This window comes from Camellia sinensis, chromosome 4 (assembly GCF_055761805.1).
Source record: "Camellia sinensis isolate YWXY chromosome 4, ASM5576180v1, whole genome shotgun sequence".
NCBI classification, from domain to species: Eukaryota; Viridiplantae; Streptophyta; class Magnoliopsida; order Ericales; family Theaceae; genus Camellia; species Camellia sinensis.
The window spans coordinates 65794732-65820636 of record NC_138964.1 but is presented as its reverse complement, the minus strand read 5'-3'; the positions used below and the strand labels follow the sequence as shown (position 1 = coordinate 65820636).

The window sequence follows — 25905 nt, the reverse complement described above, 5'->3', positions numbered from 1 at the left end:
TACTCCTCCAAAACTAAAGTACAACAACACCAAAGGTTCCCACAATAGAATAAAGGGTCCAAATACATTTACCAAAAGCTTTAAAAGGCACAAGTGCTACAGCTAAGGTACTTGGATCTCCTTACCTTTAGTTAACACAGAGGTTCCTTCTTTACTGGGCTTAGTAGTGAGGGCTGAATCTATTATTAGGCTTTTTGTGCATTATGGGCCTCGAGTTACGGTTAGTAGGAGTGGGCTTGCGAGTTCTTCGATTAACAATCATCCATGGGCCAAACTCTGCTTCATCACCAGGGTGGTGGACAACTTTTTGGCCTGATGTATTAGCCGTTGAGAGTTGTTCAGGGGGCACTGCTGTGCTGCTGGTGTTGACCCCTCCTTGGTGTACCGGAGACGGTAGTGGAATAGGTTTAAGGCTGCAGTATTCTTTACGGTGGCCAATCTTACCACATGTAAAACAAAAGTAATGAAGATGTTCATATTCTATTATATAATATTTACCAATAGCAAATCTAGATACAAGAGGCTTTGTAAGATCAACTTCAACACATACCCTGGCATACCGACCTTGAGTAGACATGGCTGTATTTAGATCCGCTTTAAGAGCGGCTTTCCAATCACCTTGGCGATGTGATAAAGGACTTTTTCATTGCAATATTCAATGGGTAGTTGTGGGAATCTAACCCAAAGGGCTGTAGCAACTTCTTTAGCTTCCGAAGGCTTAAAATCGTGTTCCCACCTACGAATAGTTAAGTAGTGATCCATGATTATCCATGGCCCTTCAGTATAAACTCTGTTGCAGTCAGCTAACATTTCAAATTTCACAAGAAAAAAATCAAGCCCCAGATCTGTGGCTTCAAAATCCCCTTGTAAGCCCCAAATTTTCTTTAATTTGTTGACAAGAAACTTGAACCCCACCGTTTTCCCCAAAAATCGGACTATGAGGCAATCCTTCCAAGGTTTGCGCATCAATTTCACCAACCGTGGGGGTAGCTTGATTCTGGGAATTATGGGAGCTAGGTCTTGCGCTTGTTCATCTTCTGATAGGGCCTCGTTATCCTCTTCATCGGTGAGGAATTCATCATCAGTGGATAGCCGATCCAAATCATTGTCGAAGGCCCTTTCATTATGTTTAGTTGCTGTGAGAGTTTGATAGAAAGATTTCTTCTGGGGTACCTCAGATGGTGTGGAAAGCATTTCCACTTCTTGGGTTGCTTGAATAGCCTCAGATGGTGCCACGATCTCCTCCATCAATTGATCTCCCTCAACAATTGTAGAGCTCTTGACCTTTTTGGTGCTACGTACCAGATGATTCTCCTCCTCGATAGATCGGCCATTGTTACTGTTGTTTAGAGAGAGAGTTTCTTAAGAGAGGGTTTCTTGAGACGCCATCAGATTAGATGATTTGAAACAATATAACAATGAAAAGGTCAGTTTACTTTTTTATTTATCTCGTACATATAGAAGATAACTTTTCGTTCGTCGTGTATTCAGAGAACCATAAATGAACATTTATAAAATGTTCAATTATTTATATTTGAACAAAAATTATTTTGTTCATTTATTAAGGGTGATCAAATATTAAATGTTCGTAGATAAAAAATTGAACATTTTGATTGTGGTGTGTACCAATTTATTAGCATAGGGTTAAAAAGTAGAGTAGTGCTAGAGAGCTCGAATTGAGCCCCCCCGAATCCCCCTAATTACGAAACGACGTCGTTTCGTCATTTGATTTTTTTTTTTTTTTTCAATCAGAAAATCAGAATCAGACGCAGAAAGAAGGAAGAGAAGAAGAAAGAAGAAGAAAGAAAGAAGAAAAAAGAAGAAGAGAAGGCAGGGGCGGAGGAAGAAGGCAGACGCGGACGCTCGGCCGGAATGCGACGATCGGCGGAGCTCGACGATCAGCGGAGCTCGACGATTGGACGAACTCGACGATCGGCCGCTCGGCCGGAATGCAGGGGCCATTTGTGTGTGTGTCTCCCTCTTCTCTCTTCTCTCCCTCTCTTTCCCTCTCTCCTCTCCACTCTCCCTTTCTCTCTCTCCCTCTCCCTCATCCCCTGCGTTTGAGCTCGAAAAATGGTCGAAAATGGAAGAAAAAAAAGAAGAAGAAAAAAAAACCTAATGCCCAAAACGACGCCGTTTTGGGCATTAGGGGGATTCGGGGGGACAATGTTTCGAGCTCCCAAACATTATCCTAAAAAGTAAAAGTTTTGGTGTGAACCAAGATATTTTCACAATCTAAAAATTATTATGTATGTGTATTAAGTAGTGGTGTGTATTAAAAAAATCGTGGGTGTGTAAATAGAATTACCCATATCTTTGAAATGTATAATTACATATTAACCATGACATTCTTTTATATGACATTTATGTTTTGTTTGAATAATGAATTTAGGTGAAACAAAATGAAATTAACTAAACAAAAAATAGATTGCATTTTTTTTTATAGCAATTATCTTCTTCTTTTTCTGTTTCTTTTTTTTTTAACATTTGATTAACCTAAAAAAAAAAAAAAAACCTTCCTTCGCTTCATTTATTTTCTTCTGGTCTTTTTGGTTTTCATGGTTCTTTCATAATAAAAATGTAAGATCCAACCAAATTTTAAATCTGTCATAATAAATTTATAATACTATGATAATTCAAATTATCTTATCTTAACATGAAACATAAAAGTGGCAAATTATTCTCGCTTGAATAATAACTTTGCGTCTACTTAATAAATTATTATCTATATGCATATTTGCTTCTTTTTTTTTCTTTTTTCTTTCCTTCTTTCTCTCCTCTTTTCTTTTTTCTTTTTTTTTTCTTTTTGAGAAGCATATTAATTTGCTTGTTGTAGTAAATAATAAAAAAAAAAATCATATTTGCTTGAATTAATTTATCTAATAATATTTAGTTTGTCTTATACTTATAATTGGGTAATATAAGATTAATAAGTAATTTTCAATTTTGGATGGACCATTTTGATCAAGTGACTCATTTGGCTCATACTCGTACCTAACTAATTTTTTTAATAATAATTTATAAAAATAGCTTGTTAATATTGCAAAATAAATAAATAGTAAGCTCATCCAGGTTCCATTACTTAAAAAATTAATTTCAAGCATAATAGAGTTACGGTATAATTTTAACTCAAGGTACTTACTTGGCTCATATTCTTACATAATAAAATAAAAATTACGATTATTGGCTCGGGTTAATTTTTTTTATAAATAATATATATTATATATTAATGGCTTATAAAACAAATTATTTGGATTATCAAAACTGGTATGTGGTGGGTCCCATGGACCCTTAAATTCTGTCAAGTAGAGATTTAAAATCGAGAAACCAAACCCAATGAAAATTAGATAATAGTAAACTAAACTAATTTTTTATACTAAATTTGAAGGAAATTAAATATTTTAGATTGTACACTACCAAGAATTTAAAGAAGTGAAATATTATGGTAAAATTAGCATTATTTAGAAAGAATAAAAATTTGGGCAATTAGTCCATAAATCCAATTTTGATTTTTTTTTTTTCAAAGGTCTACACTCTAAAATACTTTATACATAAGGACAAATTTATGTAAAATGACCAAACTATCATATATATATATATATAGATATACTGTTAATAAAAGTGAACACCTCACTTGTTTCTATGAACTTCTTTCTCTCCTTTTATTAAGTGGTCTTTTCTTCTTGCATCAAGTGTCAATTTCTCTGTCCAAAAAGAAAAATTAAAAATTAAAAGAGGCACACAAGATTTGAACATAAGATTATTCACTTAACTTACTAAAAAACATTTTCATCACTAAACAATATAGAAAGTACGTTATGAATTCAAAATTAAAATTTATATTTTAAGCACACCCATCACCCCTAATATATATATATATATATATATATATATATATATTATAACCGATGGAAAGTTGAAACAAACCAAACTTTTCTTTCTCATCCTCTCTCTCTCTCTCTCTCTCCGTCTTCCTCCCAACACCACATATGTTGGAACAATCTTCTGTGTAAATAAAATAAATTGAAATTAATCAAACAAACAAATAAATAACGTACCAAATTTATTTATTGAACCAAGTTAGAAGAAAATTCAAAGACCAAGTCGAATGTGTGACACTCTGTCCTTAAGACAGATTCACCCCGCTACGGTACTTACGGTCGGGTGGCGTCTATCTCCCAGGATACAATGATCTTCACAAATTGTAGTAGTACTCCAAACAATTTGTTCGGCGAACCAAACCTGTGTTCTAACTCTCTGAAATTTATACTAAAACTAATATGAAGAATAATGCAAAAAATGCAGAATTTCAGAATTTAGGACAGCAAAAAGACAATAATCAGACTGAATTTCGGAGTCCCCGGATTGCTGGATTTAAGGCTATATATATAGGCAAAAAACTCTGCCCCGAACAGGTTCCAAAAAGTAGTGAAAAGGTGTACAATAAATTTAAACCGTTGCTTGAACTCTTTTTCAAAAAGTTTGAAAAAGGTACCGTTGGTAAGAACAAATTTTCAACCAATTTGAAAAGTGATCCGTTGGAGAACAGTTACAGTAACTGTTGGACCTTTATTATTTAAACCATTTGAAATATATATATATATATATTAAACCATTTGAAATATATATATATATAAACTATTAGAATAGTTTAATAAATAAAGGAAGAGGTAGAAACTTTAGGAAACCACTTAGGAACCTAAAATTTGAATTTAGAATTAAATTAAATTCTCACAATAATTTTTATTGACAAAATTCAAATGAATTTTATCTAAAAAATTAATGTTAGACCTGAAAATGACGTCAACTTCTCATTCACTCATAAATGGTTTTGACGTTCCGTCTTCACCGTGTGACTTGCCATGCGGCAAGGAACACTTCACCTCTTCGGACCCACCCCAAAAGACGTTTGGGGCCCACTCAAATTTGGGCTAAAAAATATGCCTATATTAAACCATTTTTCCAACAATCCCCCACATGAATGGAATTTGACGGAGAGAAAATGCAACAACATGATCTAATTACAGAGAGTACATAAATAGGAAATATTCTACAAAGGATAGGTAGCTTTTGGCTTTGAACCTTCCCTTGTGAGACACTATCGGATTTACTAGCTAACCAGTGAACATGATGTCTTGAACTGTTCAACCGTTTGTGTAAACCAAGACAATAGAACTCACACAGTATATTCCCAAACACAGTTTAGTTCTCACTATTGTGTTCATTTTGGCCCTGAACAACTTGGTCTTTCATGAGTGCTCTAGAGAATTGTAGCCCTTCACAAATCTCATAGAACCGGCCCAGTTCACACTTACATAGGTGATTTTTATAAAGAGTATCCTGCCATACTCCACTAGGTTTACCTAGATATAAGAATCATTAAAATTTTACTTAACCTCAAACGCTACAGACATCACTATTTCATCAAAGAAATGGGTAGGAGTTAGACTCCCCAGTTATCCTTCTGAGTCATTCACAACTCGGTTGTCCCTTTGAACCTAGATCTTAGGATCTCCAGTCAACTAGGTTGGGTTGCCGTTGTGGTAACTCTTATGTAATAGGCTTAAGTCCCATTCCCCTTGATGAATTCTCAACTAACTATCTTGCTAATCCTTTGGTTAGTGGATCCGCTATGTTGTCTTTAGACTTAACATATTCTATGGAAATAATTCCATTAGAGAGCAGTTGTCTTACGGTGTTATGTCGACGACGAATGTGTCGTGACTTACCGTTATACATATGACTCTGTGCTCTACCTATAGCTGATTGACTATCATAATGTATGCATATAGCAGGCACCGGTTTTGGCGATATTGGAATATCTTCAAGGAAGTGGCGAAGCCATTCTGTCTTTTCCCCTACTTTGTCTAAAGCTATGAATTCTGATTCCATAGTAGGCCTAGCAATACTAGTTTGTTTGGAAGATTTCCAAGATACAGCCACCCCACCAAGAGTAAAGACATACCCATTGGTGGACTTCGAGTCTCTAGTATCCGATATCCAATTTGAATTACAGTATCCTTCAGGTACTGCTGGATATCTAGTATAATTAAGCCTAATGTTACGAGTAAATCGGAGATATCTCAGAACCCTTATCATTGCTTTCCAGTGTATTATTCCTGGATTACTCGTATATCTACTTAATTCACTTACTGCATAAGCTATATCTGGGCGAGTGCAGTTCATCAAGTACATTAAGCTTCCAATAATTTGGGCATACTGTAATTGAGAAATACTTTCCTATACATTCTTAGAAAGATACAAATTAACATCTACAGGTGTTCTAACAAGATGATCATCATCTTTGCTGAATTTATCAAGTATTTTCTCAATGTAATGAGATTGTGACAAAGCATAACCTTCTGATGTTTTGGTAATTTTTATACCAAGAATTACATCAGCAATGCCCATGTCCTTCATGTCAAAATGTTTATTTAACATTTTCTTGGTAGTTTTAATCATGTCATTATTACTACCTATGATGAGCATATTATCTACATAAAGACATACAATGACATAACCTTTGTTTGTATTTTTAATATAAACACATTTATCACACTCATTAATTTTAAATCCATTTGACATCATTGCCTTGTCAAATTTCTCATGCCATTGCCTTGGTGCTTGTTTTAAACCATATAGTGATTTAACCAATTTATACACTTTCTTCTCTTTTCCTAGAACAGAAAAACATTCTGGTTGTTCCATATAAATTTCTTCATTTAACTCACCATTTAAGAAAGCGGTTTTCACATCCATTTGATGAATTTCTAGATTGTATAGAGATGCAATGGCAATTAGCATTCTAATGGATGTTATTCTAGTAACTGGTGAGTATGTGTCAAAGTAATCAAGACCTTCTTTTTGTCTAAATCCTTTGACCACAAGTCTTACCTTATATTTATCAATTGATCCATCCGCTTTCAATTTTCTTTTCAAATCCACTTGTACCCAAGAGGTTTACAACCTGGTGGCAAGTCCACCAATTCCCAAGTGTGTTGCACGATGGATTCAACTTCACTATTGATAGCTTCTTTTCATAAAGGAGCTTCAGGACTGGACATAGCCTCTTTAAAAGTTAAAGGCTCATTTTCTAACAAAAATATTAGAAAATCTAGACCAAAAGATTTTGAGGTTCCAGCACGTTTACTACGCCTAGGTTCCTCTTCCCCATTTTGATCTAACTCTTGTTCTTGATCATGTTCTTGATCTTGACTAGTAATAGCATCATGAGATCTCTTATTGTTACTAGTCTCTTGTCTAGTCTTATTTGGAAATACAAGTTTAAAGAATGATACATTCCGAGACTCAATAATAGTATTTACATGAATTTCAGTATGTTCTGATTTATAAATCAAAAACCGATATGCACTACTATTCTTAGCATAATCAATGAAAATGCAATCAATGGTCTTAGGACCTATCTTAGTCTTTTTAGGACTAGGAATAGCCACTTTTGCCAAACACCCCCACACTTTTAAGTATTTGTAGGATGGTACTCTACCATGCCACGTTTCATAAGGTGTTTGATTCATTTTCCTTCCGGATACTTTATTTAGTATATAATTAGCAGAAAGTATTGCTTCCCCCCATAAGTTCTGAGGTAATCCAGAACTTATTAACATGGCATTCATCATTTCTTTTAAAATCCTATTTTTCCTTTCAGCAATTCTATTTTGCTGAGGTGAGTAAGGAGCGGTGTTTGACGGATTATTCCATGTTCTTTACAAAACTCACCAAAAGGTGATTCATATTCACCACCTCTATCACTTCTAAGTTTCTTGATTTTCTTACCAAGTTGATTTTCAACTTCATTCTTATATTGAATGAAAGTTTCCAAAGCTTCATCCTTGGTTCGAATTAAATAAACATAACTATATCTAGTATAGTCATCTATAAAAGTGATAAAATATTTTTTCCCACCTCTAGTTTGAATTGATTTAAAATTACAAATGTCACTATGAATTAATTCAAGTGGTTCCGTACTTCTTTCAATTGAATGAAAAAGAGTTTTAGATAATTTTGCCTCAACACAAATTTTACATTTATGATTTGAATCAATATCAAATTTAGGTAAACATTCCATATTAATTAATCTACATAAAGATCCATAATTAACATGTCCTAATCTACCATGCCATAAATTTGAAGACTCAAGCAAGTAAGAAGAAGATGTAGTATTATTAATAACTGAGGGTACAACGGTCATTACATTTAACTTGAAAATGCCATCAGACATGTAATCTTTTCCTACATACATCACATTCTTAGTAAGTACAAATTTATCACTCTCAAATACTAGCCTAAACCCATTCTTACTCAACAAAGATCCGGAAACAAGATTCTTACGAATGTCCGGTACATGCAGCACATTGTTGAGAGTGAATTCCTTTCCAGATGTCATTTTGAGTACAATCTTTCCTTGTCCTTTAACTTTGGAAGTTGAGGAGTTGCCCATAAAAAGTTGTTCACCATTGTCCACTGTAGAATAAGATGTGAACATCTTTTTGTCAGCACAAATATGGCGAGTAGCACCAGTGTCCACCCACCATTCTTTAGGATTTCCGACAAGATTTGCCTCGGATATAACTGCAGAAAGATTGATATCATCTAAACCATTGAAAATATTGTCTACTTCAGCCATATGGGCTTGAGCAGGTTTCTTGCTTGTTCTTCTTTTGCTTTTGCCTTTGCTACGGCAATCTTTCGCCTGATGTCCCTCTTTGTCACAGATGTAACATTTGCCATTAAACTTGCACTTTTTCCCCCCTCTTTAGAGCCTTGTGATGAACTTTCTCCAGAAGACTTTTGTTTCTTGGTTTTTGAAGCATGTTCCACCACATTTGCCTTAGACTCCGTAGAGTGCTTACTAGCCCGCTTTTCAGAATTGCGGTTGTCCTCCTCAATCCTCAAACGCACAATTAATTCTTCCATAGAAATTTCTTTGCACTTGTATTTGAGGTAGTTCTTGAATTCCTTTCAGCCTTTTGGTAATTTTTCAATTAAGGCTGCAACTTGGAAGGATTCACTGAGAGACATGTCTTCTGCGTGAATGTCATGCAGAATGAGTTGGAAATCTTGAACTTGGCTGATCACAGTTTTTGAATCAACCATTACAAAATCCAAGAATCTGCCAACCACAAATTTCTTTGAGCCGGTATCTTCCGTTTTGTATTTTTTCTCCAAAGACTCCCAAAGTTTCTTTGCTGTCTTGATAGAACTGTAGACGTTGTATAATGTGTTGTCAAGTCCGTTCAAGATGTAGTTTCGGCAAAGGAAATTAGCATGTTTCCAGGCAACAACTGCAGAACCACTTGTCAGTTGGTTTCATTCTCTTTCAAGATAGGAGCATCTTCATGGAGGAAACGAGCCAGGTTCAGAGTTGTAAGATAGAACAGCATTTTCTGTTGCCATCTTTTAAAGTCAGTTCCTGAAAACTTCTCTGGCTTCTCTCCATGATTTATTGGTACTGTCACCACAGCAGAGGGGGTTGGTGCAATTGCAGCCACCACAGTAGTACTTGTTTGGGCATTTGTTTTTGTAGCCATCAATTCTAATTTATAAAACAAAATTAAAATTTGAATTTACACTACATAGAAAATTAAAACCAAAAACCACAAAATTTTAAACTCCGTAAAAATAAAAGAAACAAGAATTGTAACTTTTATTTCCAATTAATTTGAAAATAAAATAAAATTTTATTTAACCAAATTAAACCAAAACTACATAAATAAATGCTGTTAAAATAAAATAAACAAAACAAAATGTAACTTTTATTTTCAATTAATTTGGAAATAAAATAAAATAAAATTTTATTTAACCAAATTAATTTCACACAGAAAACTAATTCAAATTCACAGAATTAAATTCTGTAAAACTAAAAGAAACAAAAATGTAACTTTTATTTTCCAATTAATTTGGAAATAAAATAAAATTTTATTTAACCAAATTAATTCCATACAGAAAATTAATTTCTGTAACACATCAATAATTAAAATACTAAAACAGAATTTTAATTAATGAAAACTCATAAAATAATTTCTAAAAACCCAAAATTAATTTCTGAAAAAATTCCACAAAAATATATTCTTAATTGTTAATGACACTAGTATCGTATTACTAGTTGTCAAAGAAAATAGACAGAATATTACTGCTATCTGTTAAATAGCATATAATTACTATATGTTTTTCCAACCAGAATATTATTTTGTAAATCCACAAAAAATATTTTTTTTAAAAGAAGAAAGAGAAAATGAAACAAACAAAAAATTCTGTAAACAAAATAATTCGAATCTGTCTTAAGATTGTTGGAACAATCTTCTGTGTAAATAAAATAAACCGAAATTAATCAAGCAAATAAATAAATAACGTACCGAATTTATTTATTGAACCGAGTTAGAAGAAAATTTAAAGACCAAGTCGAGTGTGTGACACTTTGTTCTTAAGACAGATTCGCCCCGCTACGGTACTTACGGTTGAGTGGCGTCTATCTCCTAGGATACAATGATCTACACAAATTGTAGTAGTACTCCAAACAATTTGTTCGGCGAACCAAACCTGTGTTCTAACTTTCTGAAATTTATACTAAAACTAATAAGAAGAATAATGCAAAAAATGTAGAATTTAGGACAGCAAAAAGTCAATAATCAGACTGAATTTCGGAGTCCCCGGATTGCTGGATTTAAGGCTATATATATAGGCAAAAAACTTTGCCCCGAACAGGTTCCAAAAAGTAGTGAAAAGGTGCACAATAAATTTGAGCCGTTGCTTGAACTCTTTTTCAAAAAGTTTGAAAAAGGTACCGTTGGTAAAAACAAATTTTCAACCAATTTGAAAAGTGATCCGTTGGAGAACAGTTATAGTAACTGTTGGACCTTTATTATTTAAACCATTTGAAATATATATATATATATATATATTAAACTATTTGAATATATATATATATATATTAAACTATTAGAATAGTTTAATAAATAAAGGAAGAGGTAGAAACTTTAGGAAACCACTTAGGAACCTAAAATTTGAATTTAGAATTAAATTAAATTTCCATAATTACAAATTTTAGGAAACCACTCAGGAACCCAAAATTAGAAATTAGAATTTAGAATTAAATTAAATTCCCACAATAATTTTTATTGACAAAATTCAAATGAATTTTATCTAAAAAATTAATGTTAGACCCGAAAACGACGTCAACTTCCCATTCACTCATAAAATGGTTTTGACGTTCCGTCTTCACCGTGTGACTTGCCACGCGGCAAGGAACACTTCACCTCTTCGGACCCACTTCAAAAGACGTTTGGGACCCACTCAAATTTGAACTAAAAAATATACCTATATTAAACCGTTTTCCCAACAACATCATCATCTTCTCATCTTACTCCTCCGCCACTGTCGCCATGACTACCATGACCACCATTGTAGTGGTAGCGATGGCGGTAATTGAAGTGGTGGTGATGGCAGTGATAGTAGGAGTAGTAGTGGTGGCGGTGGTTGTGGTGGTGTGGTAGTACTAGCAATGGTAGTGGTAGTGGTGGTGATAGTGATGGTGATAATAAATTTATAATAATGTATATTAATACTTATATTTAATATTTTTAAATTCAATCAGAATTAAGTAATTTTATATGATTTAAAGTTTTCAAGTGATATTAATTGTAATTATTAAACGGATTTAATTGATTATTATTTATAATACATTTAATTTTTAAGGCCAAGTTTGATATATTCTAAAAGTCAAAAAGTCACTATTCTATTTAAGTCACATCATTTTATTTAAATCACATCACCTCTCTAACACATCACATCAAACTCAATCCAAACCCAACCATAAGCTAATAAATCAAAAAATACACTTTCTTAAAACATTCCAAACCAACCCTAAATATTGAATCAAATTATCAAGCATCCCCTCAATAAGAAATGACAGGTAAAAAGCACTTTATGAAAAGCTACGGCAATAAATCATCTCCGGTCCACCCTTTACGTTGGTGGATGTTGTTTGGATCACCAGTCCATTTTTTATAGTCAAACTTTGCTGATCTAAAAATCTTATCAATTTTTTTTTCTTATTATTGATTATATATATATATATATATATATATTTATATAAAAAAATTTGACTATAAATTATTTCTTCAAATATCTCCTCTAATTTGTATTATCATTAAAGATATATTATATCAAATTAATCATATATTTTTTTTAATAATTTTAAAATTATTTAAGGTGAAGTACCAATAAATCTCAAATTGTAATCTTATGAGCTGTTTGATCTTATTTTATTTTATTTTATTTTATGGACCCAAAAGTCTTCTTCTAATATAAATTACATAAAGAGCCAAATATAAATATGCGTGTATTATGTGTTGAGAGACAAATATAAATTTTCTCATAATATTAAAATTACTAAACGTAACACTTAAAAAAAAAACTTGTTAGTATACTTTTATTCTAAACGTAACACTTCAATGTAACACATTAAAAAATTCCTTAGTATACTTTTCTCAAACATAATAACGCAACATTTAAAAAAGCTCCTTAATGTATTTTTTCCAAACATAACATTTCAATCAATGTAACACACAAAAACTCCTTAATGTACATTTTTCAAATATAGCATTATAATATAACACTCCAATGTAATACCAAAAAATCACACTAATAGAAATGTAAATTTCAACACTCAACAGTCAACACTTCAGCCACTAATCCATCCAAAAAGAATCTTTTACATCGAATCTTTCTATTCTCATCCAAAAAACGAATCAAAAAATTTGAAAATAAATCACAAAAGGGCATTTACTTAAACTCAAATGGTACTAAATCAAAAAACATATAACTTTCCAAAACAGAAAGGATTAATTGGTTTATGAGAAAACTTTTAGTACTAGGGTGTGCTTGATTGGACGGACTGGAAAAGGGGGGATTAGAATCCATCGGACTTGAGTCTTGGGACTGTGAATCCCCCGGACTATTTGGTCGGATTAGATATGTATCCTGTGTTTGTTTTTTCGTGGGATTAGATGTCTGGAAAAGACTATTTTTAGTGAATTCAACGTTTGGTTAGACAGACTGGATAGGATAAATGAACAAATGACTATTTTACCCTTTTTCAATTATTTACTAAGTAATAGCAATATTAAACATATCTTTAATATTTTTATTATTTTTAGCTAGATTAAATAAAAATTTATTTTATTTTATTTTTTACACAATTAAATAAATTTATTATTTTAAAAAATAAATAAATAAATAAAATATCAATAAAAATATATATTATTATTTTTAATTAAAATTTTAAATAAATTTGTTTTTAAAAATAATAATCAAAAAATGAAATTAAATAAAACATCTATTAAATTTAAATAATGAAATTAAATAAAACATAAACAAAATTTTAAAATAAAACATCAATAAAATATCCATAAAAAATTATTTCAAAAAATTAAATAAATAAAACATCAATAAAAAGTTAAATAAAATTATTTTATTTTTAAATTGAGACATTTAAATTTTATTGAATTTTATTAAATATAATACATAATTAAATAGTAGAAGGTCAAAATGGTCATTTTATCATCTAATCCAAACAGTGATTAGTCTCCCCAAAACAATCCCACCCCCCCGGACAGAATAGTCCCCCATATGGGGGACATGGAGTCCGGCGGACTAAAAAAAAAATCAAACGGCGGATAAGGAGCACTATTTGGATTACAATCCAAATAGTGGATAGTCCCTCCCTTATCCCTCAATCAAACACGCCAATGGATTAACATTCTCCCATATGAGATTTATGGGTAAAATTTTCAATTATTTAAGGTTAAATTACAAATACACCCCTGAGGTTTACTTAAAGTACAGATTGTCCTATGTGATTTGGAAAATTATAAATACCTCTATGTTAGAATTTTTATTTAACAAAATTAACGAAAAATAAATAAAATTCATAATTGCCCTCCTATGCAATATCACAATTATCTAAATTATTAATTGAAATATATTTCTAACATCATTAAAAACTGTTAGTTAAGTTGATGATTTATTAATAAAAAGAGTGATTTGTTATGAAATTAGAAAACTCAGGGGTGAAATGTAATTTCTAGAACTACCCGAAGTGATTCGTATTTTAATCAGACCTCATGAGGTGTATTGGTAATTTATCCATTATTTAACATATATTATTATTATTGATAAATTTTTATTTTATTTTACACTGAAAATAAAATCTTACAACTCTCAACATAATTTTAGATCCAATCCAAGAGCCTCTCACAATAATTCGATTTTAACAACGATGGTCTACCGAGTTTAACCGACCAGTGATGTTATATATATCAATTAATATATTAATTAGTGTATCAACGTATGCTAAGACATTGTCATTTTAAAATTATGGACTCCATCCATTATATGAATTATAAAGACTTAAAACCTCTAAAATTATATCAAATCATCTATTAATACATTAATTAATATATCAATTGATACATATAATTTTATTATTAACCCAAAACGTGCTTCACTCATCAAGGACCACTTCACCAATAAGGCCGGCATTGAGCGAGATATGGCATGTAAAACACATTTTATGGAAAACTGCAGCAGTAAAGATCCTCTTTAGTCTTCTTTTTATATTGGAGAATGCTGTTTGAATATGTATGCTTATTACGGATCTAATTTTAATTGTTTGAATTGTTTATCTATTAAGTTATCTTTAGTTAAACTTTTAATAGTAATATTATAAATTTAAACTTAATTACTCAAAAATTATTTTAAATTATCATTTTGTGATTCATATCATTCTATACATAAACTCCACACTACATAAATTTAATTTCCACCACATAACCCACCCACCCAGAAAATTTTGGGTGAATATGTCTGGCACCATAGCATTTTTCAAATTTTAAGTTGATTTGATAATTATGATCATAAAATTTCTTTATATTTATCTTTAAAAAAAACAGTTGTCATTCATTTAAATAAATAAATAAATATGAAATTACTTAAATATAATTATTGGATTTTTTTTCGTAGAGCATTTCACACTCCATAATGTGAATAATGGCGAAAGCTAGTATAGCAGTATTATATTGATTAGTGCCATCCTATTGATTATCAATAAAATTTATTATTAAAATTAGTGATTGACACATACGATACATGTTAAATTTGAATAAGTAAAAATAAAATAAAATATTTATTATATATTGTATGCCAATTAAGTGGTAAAACTTTTCTTAAACAAATCTAAGATCTAATATTTAAGTCTCATTTATTTTTTATTTTAATATGTGACATATAAGTACTATCGGTTAGCACATGTGACGTGTGCACAATTTAAAGAAATAAAAGAAAATTAAATTATTTACTATATCATATGTTGTGTGTTAGTTGAGTGGTAACTGTTATCTAATTTTTTGTTTTATAAATAGCAAATATAAATATAGATAGATAGAAGACAAAATGAGGAAAAGAAAAAAAAAATCAATTAATTGGATAAAAAGATATCACTTGGGAAAGTTTTCATGACAACGTGTTTGAAGGATCAATTAGGAATTATTGACACCACAAAATGTGAACATATGGAAAAAGACTACATGGAAAGTATGAGCAGTGACAAAAAAAAAAAAAAAACAAAAAACAAATTAACCACCTACAACAAACACTTCAACATGCAAAATATAATTTTATAATGATAGGTAACAAACACTATAATATATTTAATTTTTTTTCATCAAAATGATTCATAGTATTATTTGTCACAAATAATTTGCAACATTTATAGCACAAAACCCAAAGTGAAAATTTTAATAATGGCCCTTAATAATTTTTTACATTGTAATTTTTTTTTGATATTATAATTTTAAAATTCATAGCATTTTCGATCAAAATAATTTATTTTTTTTATATTGATACTAATGTGAAACCCGTATTATGCACGGTCTTAAACAAATAATTAAAATTTTATTTTTGAATTTAAATAGTAACAACTTTAAAAGTTTAAGTTAAATGGTTAAAATCATTTAAATTAAGGCCTCGTTTGAAAACATGTTTTTTTAGTAATTTTTTGACTTTTTAGCTAAAATATGATATTAAAAAAACTGATATGTTTGGGATTATTTTTTGATTTTTTATAAAAAGATGTGTAAAAAGTAGAGAAAAAAAGAGGAATATTTGACTTTCTGGTATAGATTATTGGTTTTTTAATTTTTTAGTGACTTTTTAACTTTTTAGCTAAAATCACCACTTGCCAAACGAGGCCTAAGTTGTTTTTGAACTACACTCAAATGATATTTTAACTGTGTTACAATTAATGTTATATTTTAAGTATTATCTAACAACCCCAAGGGATTGGCCCACTGGGTGTGACTTGGGGTCTGTGAGTGTATTCTCCTCAGTTGTTAGATTCAACTCTCATTAGGTGCTATTAAATTCTTGGAGGTACGCTTATGGGTTTGCCTGAGATTTGTCCAATTCACGTGATAGAGACATGTTACATATGTTCTGGAATTAATTAAAGTACACATAAATATTAAAGCAACAAAAAAAATTCATTTAAAATTAAAAGTAAATATATTGTTTTAAGTCAATTTCTTGTCCATAGCAACGTACAACTTTTAATTTACAATGACATATTGAAACTCAAATTAGAGAATCAAATGAAAGAAAGTTAAGTAGTACTGACCCATTTTCCTCCACTATCTATAAATTATTTCACTAATTTCTCACCGCTTTCAATTGCCTTTTTTAGTCTCTTTAGTCAGCCACGTTTTTTTCTAACGCCCTTCTTCAGCCACCTTTATGACTTTCAACCCAACTCAACAATTTGCTACAGCTCCTGCCTATATTTTCCAATCTATCCCCGATTAACTAATTAAAGGGTTGTTTGGGATGACTTAAATAAGTGTACTTTTTATCTTTTTACGAAAAGATGTGCAGAAAAATAGAAAGATGATGTGATAAAAAAAAGATAAAAAGATAAAAAGTGTGTACTTATTTAGGATAGCCAAACTTAACCTAACTCTTTGTGAATAACATCATCAAATGTAGTTTTAAATTTTTTTATAAAAAAAATATCATCAAATGGTTATTTTTAAAGTTAAAGGAGATATTTGTAATTTACAAAATATCATGGAATGGTCGGCCTACGGAGAGTGTGTGGAATAAGATTAAAATTAAAATTAAGCCAATAAAAATAATTATATATATATGTATAATAAAACAAAATGATTTTTAAAAATATATAAAATGTATCAGAGATACATTTCATTTGAATGATCTAAATCAATCCCAATTAATATCTAACAATTTTTTTTCTGCCCAAACACTTTCTGCTCTCTCTCGCTGATGTCTCTTCAACTCTCTCTCTCTCTACACGTTCTCTCTCACGTCTCTTCAAAATGTATCAGAGATGAAAAATGTTTGAGAGCACTAATTAGTGCTCCCACTAATTAGGTGGTAGTGGATTCCGCCATTAATGATGTGATGTTTTAGTTTTGGAGTTGTATTTTTTTTTTAATGTATTAGTGCTATTAGTGGTGATGTTTTTAATGGGATGAATCATTGTTGATCAGAGATCAGGTTCTATTTCTCACGTCTCTCACGTTCTCTCTGCGATCATTGGCGGAAGCAAAAGAAATAGAAGCGGCAACAGAAGCCACTGTTCTTACATTTCCCTTTCTTCATCCTTTACCAATCGGTGCCCACGACTATGGCCAATCGCCGACAATCATCCGATACTCCTCTGAGCGCAAAAAAAACTGTATAATCCTCTCTCTTTCAACGCCGCTCACCACTGAAAAGGAAGATCAGCAAACAACAAAAACCCACATCTCCTTGCGACGACCACCGCTATTGCCAGAGACCCAAACCCGAACCCCCTATTTCCTATCCTCCTCCCTCTTTCCTCACCCCCCTTCGTCACTTCAGTCCTCTTCTCCTCCTTCCCTTCGAACTGGCAAGGTAAGATTGTTTGTTTTGATTTTGATTGTTTTGGAATCAGAAATTACGAAATCATTGTTGTTTTGTTGTTCAGCATCGACACCCACCCTTGCAAGGTAAGATTGAAGCCTCTCCTCTTCTCTATCTGTTTTTGTTTTTGTGGCTGTGTCTGTTTTAATATTTACAATTAATTAAACCCATTGAATAATAAATTAGTTTATCTGTACATTAATTGTTTAATTTTTGAATAAAAAGAAACGTAGTGAGGTTATAGAGTTTTTGATTGAAGGATTGAAGAGATATGTAGTCTAAAGTGGAAACAGAGGAATGGACTTGATAGCCGCGGACATGGAAAAGAAAGGTAATAGGAGACCTTGATTGTCATATTCTTTGTGATTGTAAAGATATAACGATTTGGGTTTGACCATTTTCATGGTTTTTAAGTTTCCTGTTATTTCTGACCATGAAGACGGGTAATTGTTCATAGTGATTTGAAGATTTATATAGCATCATATATGTAATGTAATGTAATGTTCATACTTAAAGATGGCAAGGCTGTTATTTGCTGAATTGTATGTACGTTTCTGTTGTGCTTTGACATAACCATGAAATGAAGGTTTGTTTGTGTGGAACTGAATTTGATTTTTGTTTAATTTCTTTACATTCTCAGTGATTATACCGTACTAAGTGTTGGCTCCATCCACTACCCACATGGTAATGAGCCCACCATTCACATAGTGTAGGTAGCACCATGTTGTAAAAGAAGGTGGTGGAGGGCTACACCAACTCACTAAAGGAAGATAGTGAGGGTGGCACTACCTTGGCCAATTATGGCTAGCACTTCACCTACTCCTCCTCTCTTGGTTATAAATTGAGATGAGTGAGGAGAGGTTTGGATCATCAGAAATTGGAGAGTGAGAGCTGTGAGTTGAGTGAGTTTCATCTCCTCCTCTGTAATTGTATTTTTGCTCCATTTTAGTGATAATTCTCATTTCTGTCCGTGGATGTAGGCATTGGGCCGAACCACGTAAATATTGTGTTCTCTGTGTGTGTGAGATAATTCTCTGGGTGTCTTTGATCCTAACAAGTGGTATCAGAGCCTCGTTGGTGGCGTTTTGGAACAAAAACAACGTGTTGTTCGAAACTGCCCAGAAATCGTATTGCTCGAAATCAGTTTTTGAGCATACTAAGAGAAAGGGCTCGACGAGAGGAGTCCAGAAATATAAAGCAGACACCCAACGGAGGCCGGACGCACCTTCACGCGCCCTTGGAAGTTGGCGCGTGAATCCCAGTCGTGACACGCGCCTCCACGCGCCGTTCAGGCACCCGGCGCGTGATCCCAGTCTCACCTACGCGCTCCACACGCGGACAGAGGAAGAAGACGCGTGATTGCACGCGCGACACGCGCCACACGCGCGCGCACCAAGCCGCCCGAGCCGGAGCCGCGTTGACCGAGCCGGAGCCGCTGACCAAGCTGCTGACTGAGCCGATGACGTCAGCCTGACGTCAGCAGAACCAGAGGAGTAATCTGGTGCTTCGCAGGCGCACCAGATTCTGCCGATCTGAACCGTTAAAATTGTTTTGGCTTAATCTAAGCCATTTGAGGTCCGATTTGGATGATCCAATAGTGCTTTCCAACTATTTAGAATATTTCGGACACATCCGTACGGTCAGATTTTTCAAATAAGCTTTCAAAAATTTGCAGTTTTTATTTTGGCAATCCGAAGTGATTTTCCGGCTAATTTGAGCCGTCCGGACTTCACAGCAAAGCCTATTTTTCAAACAGAGATTAGTTTCTGGATGATGGAGGATTCCACATCAGTTTCAGGGCCGATGATACGGTTGAACGCTTCTAATTATGCGATATGGAAGCCGCGGATGGAGGACGTCCTGTATTGTAGAGATTTGTTTGACCCTATAGCGCTAAAGGGGGTCAAACCAGATGGAGACAAGGATGGAGACTGGATAAAAACCAACCGGAAGACTGTCGGTCAAATCAGACAGTGGATTGACCACAGTGTGTTCTACCATGTTGCCCAAGAGACAGACGCCTATGCCCTATGGATGAAATTGGAGGGCATGTACCAGTCCAAGACCGCACGGAACAAAGCCTTGATAATGAGAAGGCTTATAAACCTGAAGCTGAAGAATGGTGTGTCTGTTGCTGAACACACCAGTGAATTCCACAGCCTTGTGAACCAGCTTGCATCAATCAAAATGGAGTTGGAGGATGAGATGCAAGCATTATTATTACTCAGTTCCTTACCAGACAGCTGGGAGACGTTGGTGGTTTCTCTCAGTAATTCTGCACCCGAAGGGAAGCTGACCATGGGGATGGTCACAGACGCCTTATTCAACGAGGAGGCAAGGAAGAAAGAGATGGAAGGAGAGCAGTCCCATGCCCTTGTCACAGAAAGTAGAGGCAGAGATAGAGAAAGGGGCAGAGGTAGAGGAAGAAGTAAAAGCAGAGGGCGTTCACAGTCCAGACAGGACAACACGAGGAGGTGTTTTTACTGTGATCAAGAGGATCACGTAATAAGAGATTGCCCAGAGAAGAAGGCGGACAGACAAGCCAAAGAGAAGGCTAAGGGACACGGAGGTCCCTCAACTACAGCAGTTGCAGTGCATTCCTCTGACGATGAAGAAGTGATGCTTACAATCTCGTCAGAGTTGGAAACACCCGGCTGGATTTTGGATTCAGGGTGTACGTTCCACATATGTGCGGATAGGAAGCTTTTCTCCACTTACCGAAGAGTCAGCGGTAGCATTATCCGGATGGCCAACAACACAGTGAACAGAGTTGTCGGCATAGGGACAGTGCGATTCCTTACTAAGGATGGAAGAAAAGTAATTTTATCTGAGGTCCGACATGTGCCAGGGGTACGGAGGAATCTAATCTCCCTGAGTATGCTAGATCTAAAAGGAAATTGTTTCTCATCTAGTGGCGGGGTTCTTCATGTACACAGAGGTGATAAAGAATTGTTGCAAGGCAAATTATGCAACAAATTGTACAGACTGGAAGGAGAAGTTTTGACAAAGATGAGTGTTGTCAAATGCCAGTCGAAGGGTACAAAGAGAGAACATACGCAACCAAAGCGTATGATTGAGCAAGGCTTTCATCAGGAATGGCGAAAACGGTGCACGGGAACGCAAAGAGGCAGTTCAAAGGTGCACAGAGCTGAGCCAGTGAAGCCAATCTTAAAGAAAGTTTAGAGCAAAGAAACCAAGTCTGTAGAGACTATGCCAGTGAAGAAGAGAGTTTCTTTTGCTTCCGTGTTAGAGACATTTTGCAACCTCTCAAAAGATGCATGGAAAGGAGGGATGCAATCTCGAGTCGCAAAGTGAGCGTTGCAATGCACTCCAATAAGGGGGTGCGAGCACTATGCACGGAGTTGCATAGTGATAACTTGTACAGACCGATGGAAGTTGTCTTGGCAGAAGGGCTAACTGTCAAACATCAGTACGGACGTACAAGTGAGACTGAACCGAACATCAGGGATTGCAGCACAGACAACGGGCGTATGAGATCGCTGGGAAGTTGTTCTAAAGTGCAGAAAGCAAAGGCTGGTTGTTCAGAAATAAGCTCCGAGCAAGGAAAATTGAGGATGTTGATGTGTCACACTCTGAAGTTTTCTAGTTGCTCCCGTGTTCATCATGCAAGGAGTTGCACGGTAATGCAAGGGTATCCCGAGCAGGGGGTACAGGGCATCCAATCAGGGGGAGCTGTGTCTTGGCAGTCCAAGCTGAGAAGTCAGTTGTCCATGTGGGCGTGGAGGGGGAGAATTGTTGGCTCCATCCACTACCCACATGGTAATGAGCCCACCATTCACATAGTGTAGGTAGCACCATGTTGTAAAAGAAGGTGGTGGAGGGCTACACCAACTCACTAAAGGAAGATAGTGAGGGTGGCACTACCTTGGCCAATTATGGCTAGCACTTCACCTACTCCTCCTCTCTTGGTTATAAATTGAGATGAGTGAGGAGAGGTTTGGATCATCAGAAATTGGAGAGTGAGAGCTGTGAGTTGAGTGAGTTTCATCTCCTCCTCTGTAATTGTATTTTTGCTCCATTTTAGTGATAATTCTCATTTCTGTCCGTGGATGTAGGCATTGGGCCGAACCACGTAAATATTGTGTTCTCTGTGTGTGTGAGATAATTCTCTGGGTGTCTTTGATCCTAACACTAAGTCAGATTTGATCAATGTATTGTAAGCAGAACTAGAGTGCAAATAGGTCTTATTTTCTTGCTTGGTGTAAATTACATTTTTTTCGAGAAATGGTGTAAATTACATTGATGTGTCTTCTTCTTCTGTTAACTTTATTTGAATACACTCACTGCCAATCTGTTGGTTATGTTGTTTCAGTACTGACGCTGCTCCCTTCGAACTCACACTCGGTTAGTAATTTCACTATTTTTTTTTCAGTCGCTGTTGATTATATTGATTATGTTGTTTCTCTCCTCCTTCTTCCCTTATAACCCTTCGAACTCGGCTGTTGATTTTTGTTTTTGGCTGTGTTGGGTATGGCTGGGTTTGTTTTTTGTGAGGGAAATAACAGGGAAAATTGTTTTCTATGAGGGAAAACAAAATTGTTTTTTACTTCCCTGTATCATCCCAAGGTTTAGTCATGGAATTCTTGGGTGCTTCAGTTTATTACTTCCCTGTGTGCTTCAGTTTATCAGTTTATTACTTCCTTGTATCAGTTTTTTGCTTCAGTTTATCAATTTATAGAAAATCTGTTATTGTTTGTTGTGAGGGAAAGGTAAGAAAAATTATTTACTTCCCAAAATTGTTTTCTGTTATTTAGTGCAGGCATATTAATCTGTCCTTCACAATAACCTATTTTTCTATATATTAATTTGTCCTTCACAAGAACCTATTGTGCTTGAGTTTATTAAATAAATTATTAGATGTTTTTGTTGTTTTATTTTATTTAAATTTTGTCCTTCACAAACTTCACAAATTATAGTACTGACATTGCTCCTTTCGCTGCTCCCTTCGAACTCGCACTCAGTTAGTAATTTTAGTATTTTTTTTCCTGATCGCTGTTGATTAAGTTGATTATGTTTAGTCATGGAATTCTTGGGGCATACCCCAAATACAAGGGGCATACCCCAAGACCTAAAAATATACAAAGCTCAGTTGAAGCAAAACAAAATAAGGAAACTAACAAAAAAACTAACCAGACAAACAAAAAAGAAAGCACCACAGATTTGTTCAATCACTACATGTAATATAGGGAAAACAAAATTGTTTTTCACTTCCCTGTATAATCCAAAGGTTTAGTTATGGAATTCTTGGGTGCCTCAATTTATTACTTCCCTATGTGCTTCAGTTTATCAGTTTATTACTTCCCTGTATCAATTTATTGCTTCAGTTTATCAGTTTATAGAAAATCTATTATTGTTTTCTACGAGGGAAAGGTAGGAAAAATTGTTTACTTCCCAAAATTGTTTTCGGTTATTTAGTGCAGACATATTAATTTGTCCTTTACAAGAACCTATCGTGCTTGAGTTTATTATAGAAAATAAATTATTAGATGTTTTTGTAGTTTTATTGTATTTAAATGTTGTCCATCCCACTCGCTGCTCTCGAACTCGGCTCGCACGGTAAGTTTTTTTTTTTTTCCCACTTCAAACAGGCTATTTTAGGGTTTTGTTGGCTGGTTCTGTTTTTCAGCATTGTTTGGTGTCTATGTCTATTCCTCTTTCTGTTTTTCAAACAGGTTGTTTTTCAGCATTATTTGGTGGCTGAAATTGTAAATAAATTGTGAAATTGGGCATCACATTTTTTTCCTCTCAGTTTTTTTTTTTTTTTTTTTTTTTTTTTGAGTGTGTGTGTGTCTATTCTTTGTGGCTTCAGTTCTTTAGTTTTTTGCTTCCACATTTGGTTCTATCTGTTAGATTTGTCTGGGTTTTGTTTTTACGCCTTGAATTTTTGGTCAACTAGTGATTATTAGGTTGAATTAGGGTGGGTTCGATTTGGTGCGATTTGTAATGGACAATTGTGATTTTGATTTGAAGTGGTTATGATGAATTGTTTATTTTGATTTTAGTTTGGATGGTGAATATATTTTTTGGTCAACTGGTGATTATTGGGTTGAATTAGGGTGGGTTGAAATTAAAAATCTAGATATTTGATAGATTGGGGTAAATAGTAGGCTGGTTCTGTTTTTTATTAAATAGAATGATCATTTTTTTGTTTTCTAATTTGTGGATGTGTCTGTTCAAACCCCAAAACACAGGTACTTCAGTTCTTCAGTTTTTTGCTTCCAAAGTGATTTTTTGGCACTAGGTTAGTTAATTTTGTGTAATGATTATCAAGTAAGCTCTGGTTATTTGTGAATATTGACGCTGCTTGTGGAATTGAATGTTTAATTTTCTGTTCTGTGGACATCATAGCTGAGGCAATGTCATAGATCAGATTATTTATTCTCATCAAAGTTCAGATTACCTAATTTCCCTCATACTTTTGTTTCCCATTGTCACAGGTTTTTGTTCTCTTGGTTTAATGACAGCAGTGCTGGTATATTTGCTGTGTCAATTTTTGTGTTTGGTAATTTGATTTCTCTTTCTCTCATTTTCTCTCTATCTCTATTTGTTTTGGGCTCTCATTTCTGGAATAGTTATGTTCACATTTTCTGCAAAAAAAAAAAAAAAAAAAAAAAAAAAAAAAAAATGAAGAGTAATTGAGTAAAAAAAGAAGAATAATTGAGTAATTGAAGTTCGCATGTTTACATTTTCTGCAATAGCTATGTTTTGATGATATGGTTGCTTATGCTCTTAAGAGTGAAGGATTATGTGTGGGCATGTAAGAATAATGATGGAGATGTTCAGAGTGATCTTTTAGCACAAGGTTAGTTAATTTTGTGGTAATGATTATCAAGTAAGCTCTCGTTATTTGTGAATATTAATGCTGCTTGTGGAATTGAATGTTTAATTTTTTGTTTTGGGAACATCATAGCTGAGGCAATGCCATAGATCAGATTATTTTTCTCATCAAAGTTCAAATTACCTAATTTCCCTCAGACTTTTATTTCCCATTGTCACAGGTTTTGGTTCTCTTGGTTTGATAGCATCAGTGCTGGTATATCTGTTGTGTCAATTTTTGTGTTTCTCTTCAAATGCATTCTTTTATGTGCTTCCTCACTAAGTGTTTAAGGATATGGATGGGCTGCAGGTGTGGCCAGATGGAAAGACCATTGAAGCCGAGGCAGCCCATGGCATAGTCACCCGTCATTATAAGGTTCATCAGAAAGGAGGTGAAACTAGCACAAATAGCATAGCATTTATTTTTGCTTGGTCAAGAGGACTTGCGCGCAGGTGTAAGATTGTTATGGCTAGATTTTAAGTGCTACTGCTGGTTTATGCTATTCTAGATCCTCCTAGACTTAAATTTAGTTTGCCCTGCAACCTTGGATTGAAAATAGCCATGTTGATCTTAAACTGTTGGATTTTACTCAAAAATTGGAAGCAATTACTACAACAAAAGGTATTTTTAATAACATTTTTTTATAGCATTTTTTTATATTTGCTATCTAATATGACACATCTACAGCATTTTCTAATAAAATAGTATTAGGTGATAACACTATATTTTTTATGTCATTTATTCTAATTTTAATAGCTTACAATTGTTGTTAAAAATTAAGCATGCTTATGATTTTAATGGCATTTTGTAAATGTTATAAATGAAAATATACTGCTATCTGAAATATTAAAATTTAAATTCCAAAATTTTAGCACTAAATGACTTTAAAAAATGACAATACTATATTTGTTAGTTTATTTTTTTTAATATCTTTATCAAAAAATGACATAAACTTCACAAATTTCAACATGATACGTATAAATTACAATTCACCGTTTATTTTTTTTATACAAAATTGATTTGATCACGTAACTATCGATGTCTGATCAACGTAATATTTTACAAGCATATAGTACTCAGCAAGTTCTACA

General features: G+C 33.6%; 1 protein-coding gene across 1 annotated transcript; it reads left to right on the top strand.

Moving 5' to 3' along the window:
- Positions 1-1418: 1418 nt before the first annotated feature.
- LOC114289306 (uncharacterized) lies at positions 1419-25484 on the top strand. Its single transcript, XM_082923337.1, has 6 exons — positions 1419-1426; positions 17580-18062; positions 18236-18307; positions 24435-24499; positions 24996-25030; positions 25124-25484. The coding sequence occupies exons 1-6, from the start codon at positions 1419-1421 to the stop codon at positions 25292-25294; spliced, it is 834 nt and encodes a 277-aa protein (XP_082779463.1). The 3' UTR covers positions 25295-25484.
- Positions 25485-25905: the final 421 nt, after the last annotated feature.